At 38.4% G+C, this 22,861-nt stretch overlaps 1 protein-coding gene across 4 annotated transcripts in view; it reads right to left on the bottom strand.

The window, feature by feature from the left end:
- Positions 1 to 22,861, bottom strand: part of ANO3 (anoctamin 3) — a 223,808-nt gene that overhangs the window by 130,147 nt on the left and 70,800 nt on the right. Inside the window, exon 1 of one of the 4 annotated variants that reach the window (XM_076343848.1) lies at positions 19,872 to 19,948. The exons of 1 other annotated variant lie outside the window; for it this stretch is intronic. In XM_076343848.1, the coding sequence (XP_076199963.1) occupies positions 19,872 to 19,917 (46 nt within the window). In that variant the 5' untranslated portion in view covers positions 19,918 to 19,948. Of the gene's footprint in view, positions 1 to 15,772; positions 15,782 to 17,936; positions 17,949 to 19,871; positions 19,949 to 22,861 lie in introns of those variants that run through there. 2 more of the 4 variants (XM_076343849.1, XM_076343850.1) reach the window with 2 other exon arrangements.

Genomic DNA, 22,861 nt, shown 5'->3' with positions numbered 1-22,861 from the left:
AAATGCTTTAATTTTTAAAAGGAGTGGAAAAAAGGTGAATAGTACGAACAGCCAGCACTAGTGAGATTGCAAAATACACATTTTGCAATTAACTCATTCCACTCAACATGAAGACTCATACACCTACTTGAGGGGTTTTTTCTCCCCACACACACTTTTTCATACTTTAGTTAAAGATAGACTTAGAAATAAGCGATGCAATGGTATCATATATGGTAACATATGATATTTGTTTCATATAATACTCTCCTTGCAGCTCAGACCTGCAAGGAAGAATCATTCTCAGCCTATCCAGAAAAGCATGTAACGTGCTCCTGGCAAACAATCCAGCTATTTCACTGGTGTACGTGCAGCGATGGATCATGTCACAAGATTTGGATTCTTGCAGTAAAAGGCAAAATAGCTGATACCATCTTCAAGATTTTCCAAATTCATCAGCATTAGCGTAAGTCAACTTGAACACCATCCAGTTTGGCTGAAGCAGAGTTCAGAAGAGTGAAACTTGACTAAAAAGCTCATTCTAACCACCCAGCTCAGTGTGTGGACCAGGGACCAAAATCAAATACGAAGAGGTGCAAGAATGACACTGACTCGGGAAAATATTGATTAAACAGCAGACTACCACCTAATGAACACATATATCAAGGTTTTAATACAGAGTAGATGGAACAACCATATTGGGACTTCAGAAATAAGGATGCTTCAATCCTTGAGATTTGCTAGCCTAAAGTCTGTTTGGTTTTGTTTGGTTCTTTTTTTCCTGAATTCTGGTCCTCAGCCATGAAGCCCAGTGAAGAACTCTACTCCATATCTATATACTTCTAGCCATCACAGCCAACATGCTCTCATCCTGACAGCATTTTTTTATGCCCAAGACATCTGGATAAGTTTTTCTTGCCTAAAAGACAACCGGGGGCGGGGGGGGGGGGGGGGGAGATGCTATTAGATGAGGGAGAGACAAAAGGAAGACAGGAGTTCGGGGAATAACTTTTTATTTTTCACTGTTTTAAAAAGTGTTTTGGAGTTCGACTGCCATAAATAACAGGAAAATCAACTTATAAAAATGTTTGTAGTGAAGCAATTCAATAGAAACATTCTTTTGATACAGTAACACTTCTGTATTTTCCCTTGGCTTCAGCCTCTGCAGCTGTACCCACTATTCTGTTTTTATATTCCTTCACGTAAAATAGCAAAAGAAATAAGAATACATTCCAGAAAAAGGGGAATCTCAACACTATTCTCTCATTTTTTTTTTTGCTTTTACATAAGAGCAATTATTTTGCCTTATTGTATGAAATTTGGCCAGCAGTTACAAAAGTAAAACTGGCTTCCAATGAGAACTACGTTTCTACTTCCACAATAAAAAGAAATCTAAAACTTCCCAAATGAACCAAATTCACCAAATGGATTTTCAGCCCTGCTACTGAATTAATACCATAATACTACATCCAGCCAACTGCTTAGATTCAATTTCAGATAAAATAAAAAATAATCTTACTCAGTATTTGCAGGGAAGCCAAAAGATTAAACATTTTCTGCTACAGTGATTCCAGCTGTCTGTCTCCACAATCTTTCAGCCTTTGATTTCAAAAGTTGTTTCCAGATACTAAGGGAAATACATTTTACTGATAGAAAACCTTTGCACATTATCATTAGAAACACTTTACTACTATAGCTGTTCATTTTGATAACATTCTTGCTGGACTAGTTACTGAAGCACAAAGAAACATTGATGACAATGGAAATAAATATTACCTATTTTATCTGAAAAATAAAACTTAAAGGAGTATCTTCTTAAAACAAACTAAAAGCACTATGCTTTCCTATAATACTCGTACAAAATTTTAGTGAGGCAGATGCAAAATATCAGCTTTCTGTTCTAAAGCTCTGACAATGTCATATAGAACTAGCTTCTGCATAATGGTAAAGATGTTGTATATGGGGTATATAAGCAACTAGCCTGAAAAAACCCCACATTTACATAATTCTTTCAATTCATTGAAAGTCTGCTTTTTCTGATATGTCTGAAAGACGAAAATCATTCATTTTTGTGTCAAAATCATTTTATTTATATAGAAAAAAAGCCTTTGTTTATATTTAAAGTTAAAGAATTTCTAAAGTCAAAACTTCAGAAAAAAATGTCTTCAGTTTTCTGCCACTCTAAAATTTAAACTTCTTCAAAGCTTCTCTTTTTTTGCTAGAAATAAAATGTTTGAATGAAAAATTGCTTGCACTTCCCTATCTTTTGAAATCGTCAAACAAGATTGGAAGAAGCAGTACCAAGAAAGCTCACTTTCAAAGAACTGAAATTTTCTTGCAGATCTTCAATCAGGTGTGGAGGACAGAGTGGTCACTGAACTCAGATTAGCAAATTAACTTTTGAATGCTTATTAAATGGAACTTCAAACTAGATGTAAGATATTCCCTGCCTTCACTGAATCACTGTTATAACAACGGATGTTACTTACGTGATTTGAAAAGTCATTGCATACATTAAATGTTGGACTTATTAAAAAAAAAAAAATTGTGTCAAGTGGAAGTGTCTTAAAAATTCTCATCTGACTGAAAAATAAATATGATCTCACGTTAATCTTTATAATTAAAATTCTTCTAAAAGTTCAGTACAGCTATGTCTATTCAATAGAGTCAGTGCTAACATTAATCAGCAAAACCAGTTTGGGTGCAAAGTTTTCCTTTTCTTTCAAACACAGTTAATAAAAGTGTTATAATAGCTTTGGGTTTAGCCAGTAAATATTTTCATAAGTGATTTGAATCCTAGGTGCGATCAACAGACAGTAACAGAATGGTTTACCAGTGCTGTAAAGCTTTTAATTAATTATTAAAAAAATAAAAAATTTCAAAAACCAAAACATGGCAAATAAAATGATTTTGCAAAAAAATAAGGCCAGATTTCTTGCTGGAAAGTTGTAACAAGTAATACTGCCTTGCATCAAAAGTCACCTATATCCTCCTGGTTTGCACACCAAGGTAAATGACAACATACAGATACATATCTTCCATCTCTTGAGGCTCATCAGCTGCTTCTGTTAGATGTGACTATTTCTCTTTAGGGCAGTCAATTGCCTTCAACTTTTTCCAAAGCTCTGTCTGTAAACTCTGTGCATTTCTATATTTCACTCGAGGAGGGTGGACCACTTTCCCCCAAAAACTCAGTTTTCTTAAGTACTCAAATCACTGCTAGAGTCTTATTTCTGATTAGCAAATTGACAAACTGATGGGAAGTCTCCCATTAGTGGTGTGTGCGTCGTCCCCCCACAACACACACACAAAAAAAGCCCTGAGGGGTTGGTTTGAGGAGAGTGAGGGGTTTTTGCTCTTTTTGTTTCGCTACTGGTAGGATACGATTTAATTATAGTCATTTTTTTGGATGGCAGCTTTTGAGGTCCTATTCATTCAGTCTGTTGGGTTAAAACTAAATAAAAATAGCAGAGCTCATCTATAGTTGGTGATCTGCCCTTCCGTGAGTCATCTATGCTTGTGAGAACTTCCAACTACACCCAGGACTTCAAATTAGAAGGCCTTCACTATTTGGAGCCTTGAAATCAAGTTTCATGTATGGCCTGTTACCTACTCAAATACTTCACAAGCTTCTGCTTCAAGACAAACATTAGCCACTCCAGCAGCCAAATCATTCATCATTCACATCAAATGATAGAGCCATGCATACTTCTTTTGAATAGTTCCCCTGCTCACTTTGTTGGTGAAAGCCTTAATACTAGTTGAAACCAACAAAACAATTTAATTTAGAAATTCATGGTGATGGCTATTGGCTATAACGATTGACAGTGCACCTCTCAAAACATTGACTCCCAGTGGAGTCAGCAGTGAGCCCTTGCAGAAACGAAGGCTGATTCCTTGTTGAGCTGCTTTGACAACTGTGAAACCAGGAGGTCAAGGGAAGAGGTTTATTCCTCTCTCGTTGACCCTCCTGCGCCCACATCTTGAACAGTGCCCAGGTTCAGGGCCTCCCTGTGCAGGAGACCCCAACACGCTGCAGACAGTCCAATGGAGGGCTACTAAGATGGTGAAGAAGCTGGAGCACGTGGCACAGGAAGACCAGCTGGTGAAACAACGCTTCACCAGAGAAGTCTAAGGGACAACTTAACTGCACAGCCAGGCCACTATTTGCAGATAACTCCACTTCCTAAAAAAGGGAGTTACAGAGAGAAGAGACATAGGTGCCCAGCAAAAAAGCCAAGAGAGAATAGTCACAAGATGCAATGTGGAAAATTTCAACTGGTCATGAGGAAACAATTCATCCCAGGGAGAGTGGTGAAGCATGGGGATGGAGAGGGCTGTGGAACGGGAGATTTTCAAAACCCGACTGAATGAGACTCTGAGCAACCTGACCTAGCTTTGAAGTTGGGCTGCTTGGAGCAGAGTTTTAGACTAGATGCCTCCAGAGACACCTTCTGACCTAATTCCTTATACAGTTCTGGAAGCTTTTCCTCAGAGTAAGGGGGGGGGGGGGGGGGGAAGCCTGCAGAAAGAGTTAAGCTAATAGAGCAACTAGAGCAGAATGAAGACAAAAGATTTTTATTTATATACTACTTTTTTTTTTTTAAGTGGAACTGAGGAAGGTTCAAAATATGATAACAGAAGGGGCAATGGGAAGTCAAACACTGTCAATTAAGAAGAATCTCCCGAGTTCTGCAAACTAACAGAGAAAGGAAATAAGGAAATAAAAAGATGCAAAGGAGTAGAGATGTCTTTTGACACAACCATACCCGCTTTTAAAGAGTTTCCTGAAAGGAACTTACCTTTGCTAGACAGATGTACAGCAAATTCAAGGTGGCTGTTATTGGAAGTTACATGTATCAAAAACCAAAGCTTTACCATCTGTAAGATTAATACTGCAAGTTCATATGGCAGATGATCCCACTGAACTACATCTCTTCTTATGTTCACAACGTTTGTAAGGCATATTTTACTGTTTAAGTATCTCAGTCTTGAGTTTTGTAGTATTTATGCAAATTTATTTTAAAGATAAGTATACAATTTTTACTGTGCGGTAGTTTACAGATAGTTTCTTATTTTAGAGTACTGCCAAAAATGTAAAGGTTTTGTGAAACTGAAGACATGGAAATTCTGAGTCCTTTTTCTACAATCTTGGGTTTACGTAAGTGATCTATTGAGAAGTGCTGTTTTTCCTGCACTTTATTAAAAATACGGATGTCCATTTCGGAGAACTTGGCCATAGACAAAGTTGCCTAAACTCTGCAGTTACAGGAGCACGCAATACTCCAGCTGCAACTATCCTCAATGAAACAACGGCTTCCAAATAGAGCAAGATGACAACTCTCTGCAAAATCCATCTGCTTACCAAGAAAGAGAGACTACACTGCATTTAGGACTGTCAGTTTCCCACTATTACAGATTGAGTTTTTGCATGACTGCCTGCACTGGAAAAAATACTATTTGTGGAAAACTGACTTTGCATCATATATTCATCCAGCACCTACAATTGTGAGACTGTAAAACAGCTCTATTCCCTAAGCAGTTGTCACATTTCCTGGTACCGTTCTCAAGACCCCCTTTTTCATGAACTAAAATTCATGCAAAACCTAACCCCAGGCACAATTTTATAAAAAGTTTACAAAGCAGATTTGCATTAAACTGAGAGAAATTCACAAGAAGAAAATAGGAAGAGAAGAGGATCATGAATCAGTAATTTCTTGGTTAGAATAACTTCTCACAAGGCATTTATTAAAAAGTGTCATTTCCTATTCTGACAAGTAGTGTTTTTTCCCTGCATTGAGAAAAATTATTCCCGTAGACATAACTAGCAGGGTTAGGATCTTCTCCCTTTCTCAGTCTCTCTCCCCCACCATTTCGCGCTCTCTCAGTGCAGACTTTTGGATGGGAACCATCAGTATTTCAGTCTCCGTCTGCTTCCATAATGCAGTGTGATAGAATATTTCCTTATTGGATGCCCAGATTACTGGATTATTTAAAGAAGAAAAAACCCCAAACAAAAAACAGATTAATCTGTACCTTCAGATTTTTTTTGGCCACTACCAATAAATGATTTATAATTTTTGGTCAGGTTCTTAGCTATCTATGTTTTCTTGTGAAAAAAAAAAAAAAAAAGAAAAAGAAAAGTATATTTTACAAATCTGAAGAGAATTGGACCATCAGTGCTGTGTCATTTTAAAACTCAGACAATCTGCAGGCAAAACAACAGGCAATCTGCTATCAGTACCCTAGAGCTATACCGTGCTGTTGATAGATGCTGAAGTAGTTCTCATCAAATGTATTACTTTGGTTCACTTCTTAGCATATAAGGACCTCATATGCAGTTATAACCTTATTAGCATCCATGATGCCAGTTCTTAGGAAAAAAAGAAAAAAAAGTGAAGTCTTATTAGCAACATATAATGAACTGCTCACTTACCTCTAGAAGCTCACGTGTCCAGCAACATCCAGAATGACTTGCGAGAAAGCTTGCAATAGTAATGCAGATTTGCATCTGCTACCTGACTAGTTTTAGTAAGCATTAAAAAAAAAAAAAAATTCACGAAATTGGTAACTCAACAATTATTGTGTAGCATAAAATGTATCTTCATCCAATAGTTACAGTAAATTTTGAGTGCTGAAGTCACTGTAAAAAAATTCTAGCCTAAAGTATTTAGCAAGTATAAAATGAAATTTCAAACAGAATCAGTGAGGAAAACCTTGTGTTTACAAAAGATAGATCATTACGAGAAAAATGAACACATTAATTGAAAAGCAAAACAGTATGGGAAAGAAAGCACATAACCAAAACCACGTTAATACACATTTTCTAGGGGAAACTGTATTAAATAATCATCTAATAAACACAAGGAATAAAAATGAATGAAAGAAGCAGCAACAATAAAACATGCTGAAGGAGTGTTGCCCCTCTCCCCTCCAGCCCTGCACCTCCTGAAAACCATGAATTCCAAATGAAGAGAGGAAAAAAGAAGAGGAAAATACCCTAATGAAGCTCAAAGAGGCTAAAGTAAACCAAAAGGCTAAAATCTCTAAACTAAAATGTATTTTTTATGAGAGTATAAATTTTGAGGATGTTCTTGATGAAATCTGTGAAACATTCTGGACAAAGCTGATGCTGGTTTGAATTCAGCTGTCATCATTTGCTTCCTCATGGTGTATTAACGCTGACATAATTAACATAAGAGTGACGGTTTAAGAGGCTAGCATCTTTTCACTGATAGCTACTCCCTTTCTCTGAGGTATGGACATATACACCGGACATATAAAATATAAATGTACATTTAGCAGCCTAATAAGAGCACTGAAAATGAACTAAAATCTCATAACCATGTAGAAGTGGGCTATTTCATGGCTCCAGTTCACTCAAGGATCCCCAGATGAGTGCAGAGAAAGAAATAGCTTCACATGTTCAACAGCGAGAGGCAGCTACCAAAGCTTCAACCTTCTTTCCAGCCACTTATTCTCTTCCTGTCTCTCTAGAAGTCACGAAAAGGCTCCGATAAGCACAAAGTAATAGATACCTCTCATACGCTCTTCCTAATAGCATAGTCTTCTACACAAAGTACTGGAAAGTTGAAAGGGAAACTGGAAAGCCTTTTGTCCTCTACTATCTGAAAGCTGGGATGGGAAGGGAGGAAGGTCGTATCTTGATCTCTTACAAAAGAATAAATTATATAAATACATTGGTCACAAAGAATGACCTAATTATGAAAAATACAAAACCAGGTATTTGCACAGCGAGGAAATCTAGCAGTGAAGTCCTCTCCTTGGTGGAGTGGTGGAGCACACTCTTGTCACTTCCATCACTTCAAACATCTACCATTTCAGGCATCAATAGAGGTAACAGAATAAAACCACTAATTTTCTCTTGGTTCTTCTCTATATATTCTATCTGGTGTTATCTGGTACTTTTCTCATCACCACCTCCAGGATTACAAGATTAGATTATCTGAGCATTCAGAGAGCAAAAGAGAGAGGATCTATGTCAAGCCTTCAATTTATAAGGTACTTCTTCACCGCATTTCCCAGTTGACCAGACACCAAGTCAGGTATCTTTGCAATTCTTCTATAACTTTACTGTTTTTAGCTACCTAGTCATGAATTGGTAACACCACCAACAGAACCAGTCAGAAATGCTCAAAACTGTGACTCTACAGCACTAAGTCCAAATTTTCACAGGACCAGAATTCTCTTGAATTTGATCAACTCTTCCAACCAGTCACACTAATGCAGCTTTCAAAACAGCCTATTAAAATTCCAGCAGAAAGAAAGTGACTGGCAGTAGAAACAACTGAATAATTATCAAAACCAGAAAGAAGATTAAAAATCATTATACCCTAATTATGCCACCTCTGCATAGCCCTTTGAGTTGGTATCTTAAAATTCATTTCTCCTGGGAGCCTCTGTGTGAACAAGAAAAGTGTTCACAGTTAAAAGTTGGAAAATAAAAAAGTGTTATTTCTTCTTAATTTTTTTCTACAGCTGATTTACAAAAAGCCACAGCTTCAGAGTTTGGGGAAGCAGGGGAGAGTTTTTCCCATTGATGTACTCTGAACTATAAAACCCATCTTTTTTTTTTTCCTCCTTAATTCATGGACAAGTATCACTTTACTATTTCTTCTATTACCCTTTTTACCTAATGATTTTGGTATGTTTGAACTAGTTGTTCTACATGCTAAAAAAAGAAAGACTCTGAAGAACATCCCCAGTACTCTTTTTTTTATGGTTGAATTTTGAAACTTATGTGGCATACAGGAACGCCTGCCTGGAAGATAATAGAGAACTGAACAAAAAATAACAGCCACAAAAAATATTGGTTTGAAAAAAACATTTTTCTATACTGCTCAGTGTATTATAAAGAATACTGTCCATTTTAATGAGACACAGTCATCATGTATTTGTAATATGAAATCCGGTGAGCAGAGAGCACAAACTATTTTTAATATTCATCTTAAAAAACATCCAATTTCCAGGTGTTTATCTCTCTTTTCCCAGATCCCACTCTTTTTCCTGGAACTTTACATAGTATTTTGTCAAGAAGTCGTGCCTAATACTTCCACTGATTGTAGTTCTCCTTAACCGTCCATACCAAAGACATTTGTTGTTCTTCCTTATATTACAAGGCTTTCTTAGCAGCCCAAGGTTACTCTCAAAAAAATTTAAAACAACTGCAGAATTGAAGTGGTGACTGCTAACCTCAGACAGAATTTAGCACTAGTAAAAATGCTTTTCTAAGTTAAAGGAAGACTTGTTTTGAAGGCATTTATCTCTTTCTCTTTTTCCCTTGTTAAAGGGAAAAAAATTGCTGAATAGCCAGTTTCATCAATTTCTTGATACCTTGCCTTGCCTCGTTTTCATTCCAGCCTGTCAAGAAACTTGGATTCCTTCTGCCTAGGTAAAAAGTTTGACAGCAAATACCTATGGATGGCTGTAGGTATGAAATTAATTATTTCTAAGAGAATATATATTAACTAGATGATGGCACTAATAGGTGACAAGCACAGCTTCCTCCTTTGTGTTTACTGTGACTATGAGAACACCTGACTTGTGCCCAGATACTCCAAGAGCTAGCAGTTCACTCCAAGTAATAATACAGAATTGATGCAAGAGGTGAAGGAGGCTCTTTACCTGACTCACTAATACACTTGTGAGAAACGTAACAGCATCAGAAAACTCTAAGGAAGTCCTGTGTGATCTGAAGAGAAGCTTTAATTTCCAAATCTCACCAAACTGAATCATTGTCTAATAAGAAGCAAATCAGTAAAAGATTGTTTATATCGCTAAATAATCACGACTACAGTACTACTACTGTTGGATGCTAGGCAATAGATTTCAGTACAAACAAGTCCCAAACACCTCAGGAACCAAATCTGTGGCCCCTCAGATAACTCACTCCAGAACCTTTGCACCAGAATTGGACATAAAGTTACACATGGTGACCAAGATGGAAAACAGCCCAGTCAGACCGACAACAGACAGATCTAAAGTCTAGTCATTAGAATATGAAGCATCATTTTTCCTTCTGAAGAAATTCTTTCCATTAAAGTACAAGCACTTATGAATGCAAATTTCGAAACACTTTGTTTATTGCTCAGACTGAATACAAGTCAATCTCATGTTTATTTCTAGATTTCCTACAATATAAAGTTATAGAAAGTTAGAGATGCTCCTTTCCTACAGTACAAAATAATAGAAAGTTGGAATTGATCCCTAACAACACATTATATCTACTTCAGGGTGATATTCTAAAAAGTAGTTGTTTCACGCCTCAGCCGTGGAAAAACCTCTGACAGTCCAGGAGATAAAGATCAGGGAAATTCTTTTTACATGGGGCCAAAATTTGAAGTATTCTTCTCACTTCATTAGCCTGTTCTCCTTATCGTTTTGGAGCGTAACTAATACAATCTTTTTAATTCCTCTTCATCCACTACTTACATTTGATAATGTGATACAGGACGCATCATTTCTTATTCATAGCTAAACCCCATAAAAAAGGAAATTCAAGCAAAGTCTCAGGTACATCCATTGAAGTCCCATTGTTATCACTGAGAGTATGTGGGGCTTCTGTGCGGACTACATCCATAAAATCTTTATGGCAAAGTTTTATTTACGTTCAAGTATGCTCAAGATAATTACCAAATCAATCATTATGAAATACCTTTGGGTCCAACCATGTTTCAGGAAGGACAGCAGTAGTAAGTGCTTTCTTATGACAGGCAGTTCTTCCACTCTGTTTTTCCATTTTATTTAGATGCTGGATTTCTAAAACAGCAACTTCAAAGTCCTGCGTTTCATAAAAGTGTGAATTATTAATAGCAACATGGTTAAGCTCCTGTGCATTATTCATGTATTCCTATCAACTATTTGTGCTTCTGAAAATCCTTCTCCTTTTTTACTGAAGCCTGTATGCTAAGGCACTTCACAATAGTGAGAGCAATGCATTGGTGGTTGCTGAATAGACAACAGCACTTGCTTATAATATTGTAATATAAGCAAACTGCAGTGCAAAACATTTTATTTGAAAAATCCTTGCTTCGGCACATTAGAAAAAGGTTTTGTAGTGATTGTAAAACATTGATCCCAAAGCACGTTGATTCCCCTTTCCCTGATTTGGTTCCTCCCCAAACAAGTCTTGTACAGTCCTCAAATGCTCTTCCCCTGCATCCCATGATGTCTCCCATACCCCTAGGCAAGGACTCCTCCGTCTGTGATGTTCTGCAGAGAGCTGATGCCAGGGACCCACGGCTTTTATATCTTCTTTAGTTTCCAATTGCTTCAATGATATACACACACTATCTACCAGTTACAGTCAGGAGACTAGATGACTTATGGTGAAGCTTGCAGCTTGCCTGAGTCAGAATTCTGGGCTAACTCTGGGTGTAGCCATAACTACACCATAACAAATGCATCTATAAAAGAGGTAACCAGGAATAGCTATTCAGGTCTAAATTCCTATTTTTAAGAAAGGATTGAACTTTCTGGTGAACACAAACTTGTTTAAAAAAAAGTTTTAGATAGTCAGCTTTTTAAAGTATTGGAGTGCACTGAATTCCAACACCTTGCAAAACGACATTAGGTGCATAACTCCTAACAACTACTGCAGTGTTAGATATCCAAGTGCTATTAAAAACCCCGACAGAGCACTCGCCGCATCTTTGAAAATCTTAAAAAAAATCTGATTGCAAGTGATTCAAAGCCCCTCAAGTGTGACAGTGTTCAGTGGAATTCCACCTAAATAGCTTTGAAATGACAACCTTCCTCTGCAAAGGATCAGCCTTTGGAGACGTACAAGTGTTTATTGAATGCTTAGTATATATAAAAAGTAAATTTTAAAAATATATACAAATATAAATATGTCTATCTCATACATATATTTAAACATATCAACAAAATGGAAGTTTTCCGCACAAGAGGAATTTAGGCCCCCAGACCTCTCCACTGAGACTATTCAAAATCCAGCAATACGTTTTATCACGTTTCAATTTTAGGTATGATGCCAATACAAATAAGAAACATTTTACATGAGAGTAAATGGTAATGCGTAGGTCTTGTGTTTGTCTCTCAGCTGAAAGATCGAGCCTCTGCACAGTATTCAGACATACAGATTTTGCATTCAGTTGGTACCTGTTTCTATCCGAAGTATTTGGCTCTATGCACACTTACATTCATTATTTTTCACACACTCACAGTTATCACCTTCTTTGAAATTTGAATACCGTCTGTAAGTTACTTCATCCTCTTTCTTTTAGCAAGTGACTCTGAAATCAATACTCAGTGTTGAAGCTGGTGCTGCTGACATGGCTTTATGGGAAGAGGGTTCTGTTGAGATATCTGCAAATCCCCAGTGTACAGTCCTACTTCAGCATATCCAGCTAAGGAGCGCTGCTTACACATAGAAGATTGCTCAGTATGTTCAGTCTGCTTTCACTACCTGGTATCGTTTTATCTATCTATCCATCCATCTACCCACGTACCATTTCTGCATCTCTGCATCATTACTCACCTTTCTATATTCATTTTTATTTACTCTCTTGTGCTGTAAAATTTCCTCCCTTTAATCTCTTAACTCGTTCATAAATTTTCAAAATTCTTAGGATTGCCTCTTTCTCCTAGCATTTTCACTGTTTAATCCCCTTTGCTCTTTTATTGCTATTTTCTCATACTATTAAGTTAACCACACAGAAAAGGAAGCTAATGGACTGCTGCAAAATAGCCCAAAGATAAAAAGGGACTTGCCCCCCCCCCCCCCAATTTTGATTAACGGTTCAGAAAAATTAATTCATTAAAAGTATTAACTCCACTGGTTTAATGAAGCAGAAAGATAACAGAATGCAAATATTATATACATCAGACCTTCTGGCTTAGAAAGGCATACTATTGGTGAAGTTACTAAATAAACAAACGGTAACGAGTAAGGAATGTTTTGAGCAAGAGTAATTCTACTGAATCAGATAAGCAGTGAATAGAATATGACATTTCAAACATTTTCTAACTCCAAAGCTTGCCATCATCACAGTAGTTATCTGGAGCATACATGACTAGCTACAGCTCTTCAGTAACTGTGATGTACTTATGAATTTTTCAAGGCAGATTTGAGAGAGCTCTAGTTTCCTTTGTTTGTGTATCCTTCTTGAGCTACCAGTGCTACACAGAAATCCTGTAAGAATCACAGCCAAGAAGCAAGAAAACCCATGCGTCTTCTAGTCCTACGTTGTTACTAAAGAAACAAAACCCATATGAACAGTGGCATTCTGCTGTTCAAGAGGGACTTCCGCAGATACTCCTTCATATAGGATGCCCTTCAAACTACACTTCCTTTACCTGAATTGCAGAGACGGAATCTAATTTTCATGGTTTCTTTTTTTCTCGAGACCCTACCTTTAAGCAGATCAAATAGTTACATCATAAATGTTACTATTTTCCTGATGTGTGTATATTGGAGATGACCCAAAAGGATAACTGAGATATTAGCTTCTTCAAAATCCCATTTAAAATAGTCAAATGGATCATGAATTAAACTGTTACCTCACCAGTCAGACAAATGAACAATTCCTCACTTAAGGAACTGCACTGGCTTCAAGCCCTCGCAAGCCAGATGATAACCCAAATTGAGGCAGACAGAACCTCATTCTGAGAAAAGCGATGAATTTGCATTCATTGAGGCTCAGAGTTGTTAAAACATATTGCTGTACGATGTAGCTTAGTTTTGAGTTACGCTTGTCTCCGATAAATAATCTACCGCAACGTATGCTTGAGGATATATAAAACTGAACTAATTCTAGAACGAGCTCGGTAAAGGGAATTTAAGATTTGTAACCCGGATAACCCCATGTACGATGCTTTCTGAAAACCTCATTGCACGTCTGACTCAAGACAACACAGACACTCTCTACAGCTTAGACAGGCCCAAGCAGAAAACAAGAGAACTTCATGCTGCTCAACAAGCTTGTGAATTTAGCATAGTTAATTTCTGTTATTACAGTATGTCTAAAATACAAATGGCTATTTTTTCCCTCATTTTCAGTGGAAAAAAAAGCATTATCGTTTTTCCCAGTTGCTATCTAGCTGGCTGCACTGCTTGGAATGCAGGGTTCTTGGTACTGTTAGTTAAGACAATGTTTCAATTTCTCATGGTTGTTGGAGCTGTAAAATACCCCCAATCATAAAATATGTTGACTACTGCTAATTTTGTTACAAAAAACTTTTTAACAAAATCTGGTATATTGAAACTACTATTACAAATATTCAACAGAATTTACACTGGCACAGTTGTTTCATTTATCATTCTCATTTAGCAGATTTTTAAAATGACAAAAAGCAGAATAAACCAACCAAAATATGAAGGCAGAACTGGAACTTGCAATTTTGTGGTGATACTCAATGAAATATAAATGGTAAAATGAGAGTTCTAAAGAAAATCAGCGTTGGCGGGGGTTGCCTATTTTAACAGGTCCTTATGAGGAAGTTTTGAAGAGCTTTGGAATAGGTACAAGGTTTTTTTCCACAGATAATACTATATCAAGCTATACTTAAATCAGAACGTAGGAAGCTAATGCCCAGACATCTTACCACAGCATCGTTGTCTGTAGTCAGATAGCAGACTTATGTGACAAACCAAAAATTTCTGATTTCCTTAGCTTTCTCATATAAAATATACATTCAGTGGAAAAAAAAAAAATAGAAACAATATTTAACTTAATTCTACAGCACTCATGCACCTACATAATATAAGATTTAATATGTCATATTTAATAATTATTTTCAATGAAGCTCTATATTTTATTGAAGTTACAACCCACAACAGTATAATCCAGAATAAAAAGACATATTATGGGCCCTTCTAAGGTGTTTGATTGAAAAAGGTGAAGTGCATCTAAAGTTGTGCAGCTGTACCAGGCAACAAAAATAAGAGCAAATATAGCCAGGTAAATCTTATTAAAATCGGGCCTTGCTTTTCAGTGCTCTGAAAGAGCGTTATAAATGGCACTATTTGAATACGGTATCATTTTTAAGGGAGTATATCAATAGCTGCGCTGCTCTAAGCTTTCAGAGTCAAGATGAGGATAGCTTTGAAATTTTCTGTACATGCTCCTCAGAATGCAAATGAAGGAGCTGAGCCCTAAAAATTCCTTTACTCACGCTGACATGGAAACCTGACCTTTCTGCTCTGGAGAACAACAGCTAAGAGTTACAATCTCTCATAAATTTTTTTATGACCAAATTGCATCTTCTAGTAATTTCAGCAGTCTCTTTGGATTACTAAGCTTACTAGGTCCACTGGTGCCAGCGAAGTATCAAACATCCTTGGAGAATTCTCCACAAAAATCTTAATTACAAGTCCAAGTTTCTGAATACTGAAAACTCTGGAGCAATATAAAAAAATGTGATCTTTATGAACCCTCATTTAAATTCACAAGTTAAATGCAAATTAAATTCACAAGTTGTTTTACAAAGCATGCAGATATCATTAAGGTCTTAAAATTAGAGTAGAACAACAATAACAAAAAAGCTGTACTCTACAACAGCAGTGTTCCTCTAAGTAGCTCAAAGCGGTTTAACAAAGACCACTTAATGAAGTAAGAAGTGCCTCATGAAGGGAGAATGACCGTAGCTTTTCAGAGATTCTCAGCCCAACCCTCAATCCATCTAAATCATGCTACAACTTCAGGTGGCTAACATATAAAATTAAACAAAATTTTATAATAAAAATTTTATAAACAACATTTCGGCACTGATTAGAAGTTCAGATCTAGGAATACATCTTTTATAGAGATACCTGATTTGTTCAGAAGTCAGGCAATTTCAAGATAAATCCCTTGAGAAGCTAAATCAGCACTCTCATTAAAGACATAATGAGCATTGAAGTTGCTGAGCTCCTTCCTGTCCCGTTACACATCCTGAAAAGGAAGCATGAGAAGTACCCCAAGGTAGCCACTGGACTTCCATCTGCAGCCCATGCTCCTAAAACTTATACACCATGCTAAAAGCAACTCAATTTTAAGGAATGAACATCTTTTCTTTTTCCCAGCCTTGAACTCTTTCATTAAAAATATTTGATAGGGGTATTAAAAAGAACAACAATAGTCGATAAAAGCACCCAGCAGAGTATGCAGGAAATTGCAGTCTGTGTATCAGGACTAAAGTCCTAGATACTGAAAATTTTAAGCATCATAATTGCCTAGACCTGCACCCTAAATGCAGGTTTTACCTTCTGTCAGGCCAGAAACATTCAAACTCACTCATCACCAAGTATCTGTTAAAAGAAGAGCCTCTTGCAAATTAGATTGCCTTTCCTTCCGAAGGATATGGTTTTTCAACAGAGCTTCCTAATAAAACAAGCAATTGCTTTGCACCAGTCCCGTACCCATTACAGAAAACATAAAGTCTACTGTAAGGCTACCGTATACTTTTATGTCCTGCATTTAAAAGATTGTTATACGGTCATGACTGAGATCAGATACTAATCCTATGAGGTGTCTTTCCCTGGAATTATTAAGCTACAAATTGTCTATGGAGATGATCTTTGTCCTCATCAACATTATCTTATTATTTCTCCTTCCTGAATAACTATTTATTATTTAGCAGTTTTAAGCAAAACTACATATTAATATCTGAGGATGGAGATTTTTCTTTTCTGAAGGATGGTTGGGAACAAACTAGTAAATAAGAAACATTTCTTCCTTTTTCCTCTGACATAATTCTTCAGAGGCCATAGCTTGTGTCACCTTTTGAAGGGGTAAAAAGTATAAAGGTATATGTTTAATAATAAAATTTTTATCTTTGAGAATATTACCAAAGAAAGTAATTTCACAAAAAGCAGTTTCTGCCACAGCAGAGGTTAAAAATAGCCACAAAATACTATACAGATGGCTCAACAGATCTAACACACTACTGTGCAGAGACACAGATCAGCCCACCTTTAGGACACTGCTCTTTTTAATAGGCATACCTTTGGATACAAGTAGAAGAACAATTGTCGGGGTGAAGAAGAATAAGATTCTTTTTTTCAAAACTCTCAGTGTCTTTTTATAACACTACGTTGAGCTCTACTGCAGCTTTTTAAAACTGAGGGTTTCACTCTGCATACACAATCTGAACAAAGAGCAAGACAAAACCATGGCAGCACATTGTAACAGCAGCCTCCTACCATGAACACCTCCTTACTCTGTCAAGGAGGAAAAAAGAAAGAAAAAAACCAACAGCCAAACTCTAACCAGAGACAAATCCTTGGGGTATAAATGCTTTTTTTCACTTTTCTCCTCCCTGTTGAGGATTCCTAGACACCCAAGAGAATGGAGAACTTGGTCCTATTTTTTCAAGCCTTGTAAAGAAAGCTTTAGTAATTAAACCACTGCTTGTCTTCTCAGCTAGAACAAAGTGCTCAGACTAGGTAAGGACGCTCTCTAGCCCATTCTATCTCCCATCTTAAAAGCCACCTCTCTTCAGCAAGTGAATTTGAATATTATGTTACCTGGCAATAGGTACAGGCTCTGTTTCTAAAAAGGTTAAAATTAATTTCTATTTGTTTTCAGGAACTATTATCTTTGTTGATTTGTATCCTTCTTACGTGATTGAGAATCCACATAAAAATAATGCCCTTTCAGCCTCCCCAAAGAAATGAAGCTTGGTCTTAATGCAAGTGAAGCATACAAGGCACAGCTGTGATGGGCAGTTAGCCATTTCATGAGGATTACCACTGATTCTTTAAAAAAGGGAATTTAGGGCACTGTTTTGTGAGCAGCTAGAAAACAAACAGTGCATTTAGTCAAAAATCTCAGCTACAGTAAGTTAGAAACAACAGTAACTGAAATCTTAAGTAAGAAAATGATATAAAATGCCAAATTCAAAAAAGCTACACAAAATGACATGACGCTCTCTGCTGCTGAGAGATCAGTGCCCATGAACTTCAGAGTACCAGATTCTCTGCTTCTTTTAAATACCTCATGATTAGATGATGAGTTCTTGATTATGATTTTTGTTTGCTTAGTTTCTCTGTAGCCTTTTGCCCAAGATTTCATGCGGTCCTCCCCCATCCCTAAAAGCTGTACATTGAGAAAAACAGAAACTGAACTCATTCAGGTGGATTTAGCACACATCACACTGCATACGAGATGTTCAGGAAAGCGATACGCATACTAGTCAATGCTGTACAGGCTCCATAGCTCCATAAGAGCATCCTCTCTTTTCCAAAGCTTTATGACTGGCAAGGCACCTTAATCAGGATTTCTTCAGGAACAAGGAGGAGAGAACAACACTCTACTTCTCAATAAGTAACTGGCAAAACCCACTAGGTTATTATGAAATTTTATGACTACCGCAAACATACCATTTCATAAATCACATGGCATAGTTTGGTTCCAAGCAACTAAATTTCATCCCTGAACTTGGACATAATGAAGTTAGTTTTGGGGTGTTTTGTTGTTTTTTTTTTTTTTTAAAAGATCATTACAGAACAGCTGAATAGCTCCTGAAGGGCCTTGACAGGGACTCTGGAGCTTGCTAATCATTGCTGTAATGTGAGAAATATCTTCTTATAAAAAACTAAGGATTAACACTGTAGCTCCAGGTCACCTGATGCTTTTATAAACACATCTATGAGAGTTGAAAAAAAGATTTTTTTTTTTTTATACTAATTAACTAACTTTGAACCTGGCTAAACTAGACATTTTACAATTTGAAACAGCACCACTCATTACTGCACACAAGACAGACATTAAATGCAAAACCACTACAGCAAGGAACTAAATTTATTATGGAATTACCAGAATGGAATAAGTGCTTTGAATTATTTATTTTCCACTAACCATTCAAAGAGAAGAACTTGAATGAGACAAAATCCAATAAGTGAACTCATGATTTATGTACAAAGCATACCATATTAAATCATAATTTATGGTATACTGTACTCTAAGAAATAAAGTGTTTGTTAACAACTAAAACAATGGGAAGAGTACAAAGGGATGCTCATAATGAAAGAAATCTTGGTTTCATCTTTTCTCTCAAGAAGTGAGTAAAAAAAAGATTAAAAATAGCAGTTCCAGGATCAAGAAAAAAAATAAAGTTTCTTGTGGGAATCATATTTTTTTCTATCATGAACACAATAAAGGTTTTACAGCGATTATAATCACAACTGAAAGTTACCTTTGTATTTGTTGACCAGCAAAAGCTTTTGTTTTGCAATTAAAAACCCCAAACAAACAAACAACCAGATAGAAGGATTGAACCGAAGTGGTATTGACACTTGTAACGCCAGAGCCCCCCGCACAATTACAGTTATTATTCTTTCTCAAGATTTGTATTTGGATAATAGCATGATATTAAGACTAAACCCAGAAACAACAGCAACAAACTCCAGAGGGTGAACGACCTGTCCACCCCACGCATGTGGGCATCACTAAAACCACCTGTACAACAACTGAAAACCACAAAGCAGCACCGTTTCTCAAGGGAGAAAAACTTTCCCGCCGAGGGAGCGGCTGACAGGGGCCGGGCCGGGGCCCCGGGGCCCCACCAGCCGCCGGGGCGCGGGAGGGCGGCTCGCCCCGCCGGGCGTCCTCCCCGTGCGCTGCAGCCTCATGACTTGAAAACCCGTAAAACACCCTAAAGCATCAACACGCCTCCGGAGCAGAACCCAGGCTGTCAGCCCGCATGCGGACACACACAGGCATGTGTGTAGGCATGCACATACGATGCACCTGGCACCCCCCCGGGGCGTTACTTGCGCGGAAACCGTAGCGGAGACCCGCACCCGCTGGAGGCGGCGTGTGTGTGTGTGTGTGTGTGCGTGTCGTGTCCCCCCCCTCCCCGGGCACCTGCACGGCAGGCAGCGGCGCCGCCCCGATGACCACTGGGAGGACGGAGGGGTTTCTACTGACCTTTCTGCTGCCTAAAGGACTGGATGGAGCCCGAATGGTGAACCATCTTGACGGACGGCAGCCTGCCAGCTGCCAGCCCGCCGGCTGCGGGGCGGCGGCAGCGGCGGGGCGGGAACCCAGCGGAGCGGCCTGGCCCGCCCCGCCCCCGCCCAGCCCAGCCCGCCCCGGCCCAGCTCAGCCCGCCCTGCAGCCCCCGGCGCCGCCGTTGCTCTGGCAACGGGCGGAGCGGCCCGACCCGGCCCGCCGCGCAGCGGACGCCGAGGGAATGGCGCCGGCAGCAGCCTGGCGGGGAGAGGCGGTAGCGCGGGGCCCGGGTGGCGAGGGGTGGGCTCGGAGCCGGCGGCTTCCTCCACCCCCCGGTGAAGGGGAATTTAGTCAGCTCCGGCCGTCCCCGCTGCTCCCGCGGAGCGGGGACCGGCGGGGTTAGCGCCCGCCCTTTGGGCGGGAAAGTCTGTGTGGCCCCGCTCTGAGGGGGAGAGCCGGCTCGGCCTCCGGCATCGCCCGAAAATTCGGCATCGGGCTGGTTTTATTACTCCTATTGCCTTCCTGTAACGCTTGTCTCTCTTTAAAAGACATCAGGTGTTACTGGTGAGCTAAAGGGAAGCTAATGTATAAATTGCACCTCCTTTACATAGTAATAGATGCGTTTACATCTAGGCATTGTCAGTTAAGTTTGTATTTCAGCCCCTCCATTCCTGTTGTCGCACCATAAACCTGTGTTGCGTCACCAGCTTTTTTTCCATATAAGTTATAAAACTTACAGTCTTAATCTTACTGGAGATAGCTTTTTACAAAAAGACACTAAATTGCACATTCGAGGCCTGATGTGGCCCATTTCTATGCTATTTGTGTTATAATTTCCCTTTTCTCTACAGTGTATGCCAAAAGGCTCATTCCAGATGATAAAAGATTCAAATTTATAAGGCTTTAATTTCTTTCCCTGTCTCCCTCCACTCACGTTACTCTCTCTGGATTCTGAGTAAGTTTCACGATAGTATCATTTAACTCCTGTAGAATGTTTTGGTTTTAATTTTTCTACCACAATAATCTGTTTTTCCGATCCTCCTAAATTCAGTCAGTCCAATATTGCAGCCTGCATCTAGCAGTATCTATCTCCTCCATTTAGGGACACACATATTATTTACTCGACAGAAGTTAATTAAATCAGCTATTGTAACCTGTGCAGCTCGTGGCAAAATCTGCATGATTCATTCAAATTTGTGGCTCCATTTGTGTGCTAGAAGATGTACTAGAGATTTCCTCTGACAGTAAAGCAAAGCTAGAACTTTCCCATAGTTGACTGGGGTTTGTAGTATACCATCTGCTTAAATAAGTACATGATTGCCACCCCTTACTACAGGCCAGTCTGTACTATAAAATCACACTACTTTGTCTATAGCAGTTTGGTTAAACAACCACGATGGATACACACTTTTTTTTTTTAGTATAAGGATGTTTTTCCACTATGAAAACATACTAAGCAGCCATATATAAATCAGTACATCCATACAAGGGCTCTTATACGTAGATAGGTAAAATAAAAATTGCATCCTAACAGAGGAGGTATTCTCCAGCACTTTTTTCTAGAGTATACCAGACCTCGCTCTTACATAACGCGCAGCTGACACATCCAACTGTTGCCATAAGGGAAAAAAATAACCTTACCTCCTCAGGATAGCTGACCAAATTTTGGTTTTGTTTGGAACATTTGCGGAAGGTTTGTTGTCAGTTAGTTTAGGAAAAGATGCAGAAACTATGGTGCTGTGAAGACATTATCCTACTGATTTGTCAGTCTCCGGTGGCTTTCTGCACACTAAAGGTAATAGATGAGGCATTCCTCTGCACTCCTGCAATTGCAGGAAAACTGCTGGGAACAGCTCTTTCCTGCTGAGAGACAGCACTATAGATGCTGCATGGCAGAATAAGGCAAGTGGAGACCAGCCAGGCTGGCTCTTGTTGATCAACAAATGCTGGAAAACCAGAAGCAAGCCAAAAGAAGAGGTAGAATCAAGTCCTTGTTGTTTACTTTCAAGCTCCAATGTAGCCGTTAGAATGGGTAAGTAGGGATTAAAACCAAATCTATACCCAGCAGCTGAGAGTCACCAGGGAAAATAAGTATAATACAAACTATAAACTTAGTAGTTAATAATGCTATGTAGTCTGCAAACAGCAAGTGTAGTTCTTTCACTGTAACGGTCTAAACCTTTGTAAGGTTCTAGGCCAGAGCTACTTCTCTGAGGGACCTTGGCTGACACCTTTGACTTGCAAGTGAAGTAGAAGAGCAGCATACATTCTGCTCCCTTTCTTACCAGAGGAAAACAAATGAGGACCAGCTCTCTTATGATAATAATCTACAAAATGCAGAGGGGAAGAAAAGGTGTTGATAAGCAAAATTACAGCCTAAAGAGGTTATCTCACACACTATTGGAAAAGAGGCTGTCAGCTGCCTGGTACTCAGGGCCATCCATCTGATTTTTGGTCCACAGTCAGTCCTCCATGGAGAGTTACAGAACTCCTGAATTCAAACAGATTTATCCGACCCTATTAGTGCACAGAACGATAGGGGGAGAAAGCTAGGCTAAGTAGTGCTCAGAAACCCAGCAGAAGAATTAAATTCTGAGGACAGAAATATGTTATTTTTCTACTTGTTTCTTAATAATAAAGCTCTATTTTTAGCAGTAGATAGCACATATGCATGCGACTACAGATACGACAGCTGGAGGTAAGGTCTGCAAAGAGAAGAAAAAATACCTCTACAAAGGTGTTTTAAATTAAGTCCTTCACACTGTCAACTGAATAAGCTTGATAATTGTAAAATATGATAATATGAGAATCTGGAGAGAATTCTTTGGTAAATAAGGAGAGATTGGTCCAGTTCAACAGTATTTTTAGAGTGCAGACAACAGAACAATTATAAACTGATGGCTAAGATATGTAGGAAACGCATAAATTCTTAAGCTTCATATGCACAAGCTACATTGGCTCTGAAG

Source organism: Aptenodytes patagonicus, chromosome 7 (assembly GCF_965638725.1).
Source record: "Aptenodytes patagonicus chromosome 7, bAptPat1.pri.cur, whole genome shotgun sequence".
NCBI classification, from domain to species: Eukaryota; Metazoa; Chordata; class Aves; order Sphenisciformes; family Spheniscidae; genus Aptenodytes; species Aptenodytes patagonicus.
This window is presented reverse-complemented; position numbering and strand designations above follow the sequence as displayed.